This window comes from Sinocyclocheilus anshuiensis, unplaced genomic scaffold (genome assembly GCF_001515605.1).
Source record: "Sinocyclocheilus anshuiensis isolate Anshui unplaced genomic scaffold, SAMN03320099.WGS_v1.1 scaffold297, whole genome shotgun sequence".
Taxonomy (NCBI): domain Eukaryota; kingdom Metazoa; phylum Chordata; class Actinopteri; order Cypriniformes; family Cyprinidae; genus Sinocyclocheilus; species Sinocyclocheilus anshuiensis.
In genome coordinates, this window is record NW_015536479.1 from 459,229 (window position 1) to 465,314 (window position 6,086).

General features: G+C 36.1%; 1 protein-coding gene across 8 annotated transcripts in view; it reads left to right on the forward strand.

The window, feature by feature from the left end:
- Window positions 1–6,086, forward strand: part of large2 (LARGE xylosyl- and glucuronyltransferase 2) — a 119,539-nt gene that overhangs the window by 108,475 nt on the left and 4,978 nt on the right. For all 8 annotated transcript variants that reach the window (XM_016462691.1, XM_016462766.1, XM_016462620.1 and 5 more), the window contains 6 exons: window positions 937–1,108; window positions 1,189–1,293; window positions 2,527–2,639; window positions 2,818–2,943; window positions 3,199–3,354; window positions 5,168–5,331. In XM_016462691.1, the coding sequence (XP_016318177.1) occupies window positions 937–1,108; window positions 1,189–1,293; window positions 2,527–2,639; window positions 2,818–2,943; window positions 3,199–3,354; window positions 5,168–5,331 (836 nt within the window). The remainder of the gene's footprint in view (window positions 1–936; window positions 1,109–1,188; window positions 1,294–2,526; window positions 2,640–2,817; window positions 2,944–3,198; window positions 3,355–5,167; window positions 5,332–6,086) is intronic.

Sequence of the window (6,086 nt, forward strand, 5' to 3'; positions counted from 1 at the left end):
GCCCTCTAAAATGTGCAGTTTTTCCTTTATTGGGGGGTCCGGGGGGGTCCGAAAACCAGTCAGTGTCTGGTGTGACCACCATTTTCCTCACGCAGTGCAACATCTCCTTCGCATAGAGTTGATCAGGTTGTTGATTGTGGCCTGTGGAATGTTGGTCCACTCCTCTCGGTTGGATGTACTGCCAAATTCTCTGAAACGCCTTTGGAGATGGCTTATGGTAGAGAAATTAACATTCAATTCACGGGCAACAGCTCTGATGGACAGTCCTGCAGTCAGCATGCCAATTGCACACTCCCTCAAAATTTGCAACATCTGTTGCATTGTGCTGTGTGATAAAACTGCACATTTTAGAGTGGCCTTTTATTGTGGCCAGCCTAAGGCACACCTGTGCAATAATCATGCTGTCTAATCAGCATCTTGATATGCCACACCTGTGAGGTGGATGGATTATCTCGGCAAAGGAGAAGTGCTCACTAACCCAGATTTAGACAGATTTGTGAACAATATTTGAGAAAAATAGGCCTTTTGTGTACATAGAAAAAGTCTTAGATCTTTGAGTTCAGCTCATGAAAAATGGGGGCAAAAACAAAAGTGTTGCGTTTATAATTTTGTTCAGTGTATATATATACACGCACAAACACACACACATAATCATTGTTGCTGATTTGATTCTGTTTTGCAATGTTGATTTTCCAGTGGGTAATATATCAAACACTTTTCTAAGATTGTAATGTTGTAATTTATATAGCTGGTTGAGTTTTATTGAAGTCTGTATTAAAGAATAAAGAATGAGTTCTCTAAGTAGAAAAAATGAATTCTCTGGGTAGAAAAAGAATGAGAAAAATAGCTCTAAAACCAAGGCTGATGAAGTCACTGTTGTGCTCTTTTGCTGGTTTCTCACAGATTTCTGTGTTTGTCTCTCTCTTATTCTCCTAGTCGGAGGTGTCATGGATACCAAACAAACACTATTCAGGAATTTATGGCCTGATGAAGCTCACACTCACCAAAGCTCTGCCGTCCAACCTTTCAAAGGTCATCGTCCTCGATACAGACATCACCTTCGCCACTGACATCGCCGAGCTGTGGGCCATCTTCCGGAAGTTCACAGGTAATCAGCCGCTTTCCTTCAGGAGTCGTATAAAGCATCTGGACAGTGTAATTTAACACTGGCGTTCGTTGTGATTGCAGAGAAACAGGTGATTGGTCTGGTGGAGAATCAGAGCGATTGGTACCTCGGTAATCTGTGGAAAAATCACAAACCCTGGCCAGCCCTCGGACGAGGCTTTAACACAGGTGAGGATATGCAGCTTCCATTTCCACTTCACTGTGTTCCAAACAGCAGAAAGCATTGCTGTTTTATAGCCGCTGGCATTACACAGCAAATTAGTGTGATGGTGTTCCTGGTGATATGTGATTCTAAGGCCATGTCCACACGTACACAGGTATTTTTAAAAACGGAGTTTTCCTTCTTCCATTTTAAAAAAAATCTCCGTCCTCATGAAAACGAAAACGCATGCCATGAAGCACTGTCAAGAGCATGCCAAACCAACAGGTGGTGATTGCAATCTAAAATAACTGTTTTCTATTTGAATATATTTTCAAATGTAATTTATTCCTGAGAGTTTTCAGTGTCACATGCTTTCAGAAAGCATTCTAATATGCAATTATTACAGCATCAGTTATTATAAATACTGGTTCTTATTATTATCATCATCAATTTTGAGAACTGTTTTTGCTGGTTAATATTTTTGTGGAAACTGTGATACATTTTCAGAATTCTTTTTATGAAGAGAAAGTTTAAAATAACCGCATTTATTTGAAATATATAAAATCTTATGTAACATTATAAATGTTTTTACTGTAACTTCTGATCAATTTAATGCATCCCTGCTGAATAAAAGCATTCATTTCGGTTCTTACTTACCCAAACTTTTGAATGATAGAGTATCACAGCTTCCACAAAAATATGAAGCAGCCCAACTGTTTTCAACATTCATAATAAGAAATGCTTCTTGAGCACTGAAAATTGTAGTAATATTTCACAATATTACTGTTTTTACTGTATTTCTGATCAAAGAAATGCAGCATTGGTGAGCAGAAGAGACTTTCAGAAAACCTAACCCTAACCCTAATTATCCAAACTTTTGACCGGTAGTGTGTATATAATATTATACTAAACAAATTAATTACTCATTAAATTGAAAAATGGTAAATTAAATAATAAATAGATTTAAAAAGCATTTAAAATGTGTTTGTAGAGTCAAAAAGTTCAAAAGCTTTTTTGCTGGTTTGGTTGTTGATTTGATTTTACCCCAGTTATTCATGGGGTAAAATCAAATATAAAGATATCAAATTGAGGTACAATCGATTTTCGTGCAGCTTTTGCAGGAAAGAGCACCCAGGCATGATCACATCTGAATGGAGCACAATGCTTATGTCACACTGAGAATTTCATTTGAGTATGAAAAAGGGAATAGTTTGCATTGGGCTCCGTTTGACAACAGGTCTTTCGTTTTGGAAGTGCAGGTGTGATTTTGCTCTACATTGAGAGACTGCGGCGGATCGGCTGGGAACAGATGTGGAGACTGACGGCAGAGAGAGAGCTAATGAGCATGCTTTCTACATCCCTGGCAGACCAGGTCCATATCCTTCATGAACAATACCAAAACACTTTAGAAGAAGAATTGGTTTCATAGGCCTTAGGAGATTGTGCCTTGTGCAACAGTAGTCTAAATAATGATGAAATGTGAGCTAACCATGCCTGAATAATGTTGTGTAATGCACCATGTGTGTCATATTATTGTTTTATGTTCACAGGACATATTCAATGCATTCATAAAACAGAACCCAGTTCTGGTGCATCAGCTGCCGTGCTTCTGGAACGTACAGTTATCAGATCACACTCGCTCTGAACAGTGCTACACCGAGGTGTCAGATCTAAAGGTAACACTATATTTGAATAATTTTTTAGGGTACAAACGACCAATTTAACCCAGAGGAATTAAGACTAATGATTTGCTCAAAGGGGCCCTGAATTGGTTCAGGCTTTGCCAAATTCACTGTGTTTCTTTTACAAATTGTCTCTAATGCAAATTTTCGCCCAACCGTCACATTCATTTCCTGTCAAATTTCCATTTTAGTAAGGAAATGATGTCTTTGAAGTTGTTTGTTGCTCAGTTTCATTATTTCCTCCTGCAGGTCATTCACTGGAACTCTCCTAAAAAGCTGAGGGTAAAAAACAAGCACGTGGAGTTTTTCCGTAATCTTTACTTGACGTTCCTGGAGTACGATGGGAATCTTCTGAGACGGGAACTCTTCGGCTGTCCCAGTCAGGCCAGCTCTGAGAGCACAGCGGTGAGTTATGCTACGTTTACACGACAACGATGTAGTCAAAAACGGAAACGTTTTTCCCTTGCATTTTTAAAAAGCTTCACGTATACACGACAACGTTTTCAAAACGATTCGTGTTTACACATATGCGTGAAAACGGCCAAAAACGCAGTATTACATATGTCAGGCCAGTAGTTGGCGCTGTCACCTTGTTAGTAAACAGTACCTGTAGTGAAGTGACGATTATATGATGTATATGATGCGTCTCCGCTGTTGGTTGTAATATTGGTGAAGTAAATCCACACTTTGCTGAAGAAGCGTTAGAAAACTCTTGAGCAGCAACAACAGTACCATATACTCAGCCATTGTTGTGTATGTTTGATCGCACTTGCCTTTAAAATTGACACGTACTGCGCATGTCTGCATACCTAACACGTACTACGCACGTGCATGACGTCACCGTTTTCAAAGATTCCCGTTTTGGGTGTTTACACGGAAATGATAACGGTGGCGTTTTCTAAAACTTGCACTTTGAAACCCGTTTTAAAAAATATGCGTTTTCAGTCCCCAAAACGCCGTTGTCGTGTAAACGAGCAGTTAAAACGCATAAAAAGTTTCCCGTTTTTGGCTGAAAATGTTGTCGTGTAAATGCTCCCTTAGTTTAGTAATAGATTATGCAGTGTTATGCAAATACCTTATTCTTGGAGTAGCATGCAGATAATGACTCATGACAAATATCACATAAATACTTAAAGTACACCATAAAATACATACATCTTAGAAATGGACTGTATATCTGACAGTCCTGGGCTACGGAAGCCTGTTTCTGCCTGAAATAATACATTTCTAATTAGTAATTTATAAGTAATAAAAATACTAAGATTGCCACATATAAATTAATTCCGAGATATAAACACTGAATTGTCAAATGGTAACTCTGAGAAGAAAAGTCAGAATTGTGATATATAAAAGGGTAACTGCAAAAAAAAAAAAAAAAAATCTAAATTTATCAGATAAAGAGTCACAATTAAAAAATAATAATTAGTTAGTTAGTTAATTAATTAATTTAATTTAATTTAAAAGATTTGAGTTCTGAATTCCGAAAAAAAAAAAAAAAGTAAAAAAAAAGTCAGAATTGCAAAATGTAAATCAGAATTGCAAGAAAAAGGGATAATTCTTATTTAATATTTGAGTCTATATCTTACAATTCTAAGAAAACAATTTATTGTATCTCGAGCATCTCAGAATTGTGAGATAAAAAGTTGTAATACCCTTTTTTTCTTTCCATGTTGGAAACGGGCTTCCATAGTAAACAGCAAAGAAAGAAAGAAAGAAAGAAAGAAAGAAAGAAAGAAAAAATGATTGATTGATTGATTGATTGATTTATGGTTGATTGATTGATTGATGTCACATGTCATCGTACTTTCTTCCTGTCAATCATTTTGCACAGTTGCACAGTCATGCGAGAAAGCTATTTTTTGACAGCTAATTCACTGTTCAGGTTTACTGATAATCAGATGGCACTTCTTTTTTATTTTCCCTACCTGTGCCTCTGCTCTGCTCTGTATATGGTGGGTGGAGTTTTTGAAAAATGGGGTGTGGCTTCCAGCACCTTGAAACTGCTGACCTCAATACCTTTACTTTATAGAGAAGACTTTATATTCCTAAACTGGATAATTCTAAATAAGTAATGAATCCCAGGGTCTAAAAGTAGCTCGGCCTTGGATGTGTACAAGGAAAAAGTGTTTCATAAAGTCTCGAAGGGCAACTCGACCAGAGCCTGCTTGATGTGTCCTGCTCAGCACAGCTGATAAAACACATTCTTCTTTGTTTCCAGCTTCAGCAAGCACTAGAGGAGTTAGATGAGGACGACCAGTGCTATGATTTCCGGAGGGAGCGAATCATGGTGCACAGGGTGCATCTGTACTTCCTGCAGTATGAATACACACCTACAGCTGACGGCACGGACATCACGCTGGTCGCGCAGCTCTCCATGGACAGGTGAGGATGACAGACTGTCCAAATGAGTCTACCGTCACGTTTAGGCCACTCATGCTCATGCCAAGGCAATTTAATTACAGAACTGTCAAATATGATGTTGTGTTTAATGAACCCTGTGCAGCACTCTGATTAAAATGAGAATAGATTACTACAAGCATTGCCAGTTAATAACATTTTCAAAACAGGGTGATCATTGTTAACTAAAACGAAAACTGTTAAATGTTTTTGTTAATTGAAACGAAGCTGAAATAAAATAAATATAAATATTAAATGAAAAATGTATTTCATTGAGTAGCCAATGAAAAATCTCTGATTTTTTTAGTTTAAGCGGAAGCACTTAACTAAACTTAAACTAAAACTTAAATAATAAAGCTAATTTAAAAATAAGAATAAAAACTTATTATATTATAAACTTAGTATATAAAAAATATTAAAATAAAACTAAAATAAAAAATAAATTAAAACTGAATAGTAATATTTAACATAAACAAATATGAATAAGAAAATGCGCATAAGAAAAATACTATAAAATAAGAAACATTTAAATAAAAAATGAAAGCATAAAAAATAAAAATAAATTCTTACAATTTTAAATGATTGATAATTTTTCTATTTTTATTACATTTAAAATATGAATAAAAACCATAATAGTATATAAATAATACTAAAATAACACTGCTTTAAAACATGTTGAACCCTCTTGTTATTTTCAGATAAAATTTATTTTAGGGTTGCTGATTTAATGTGATTAGTTA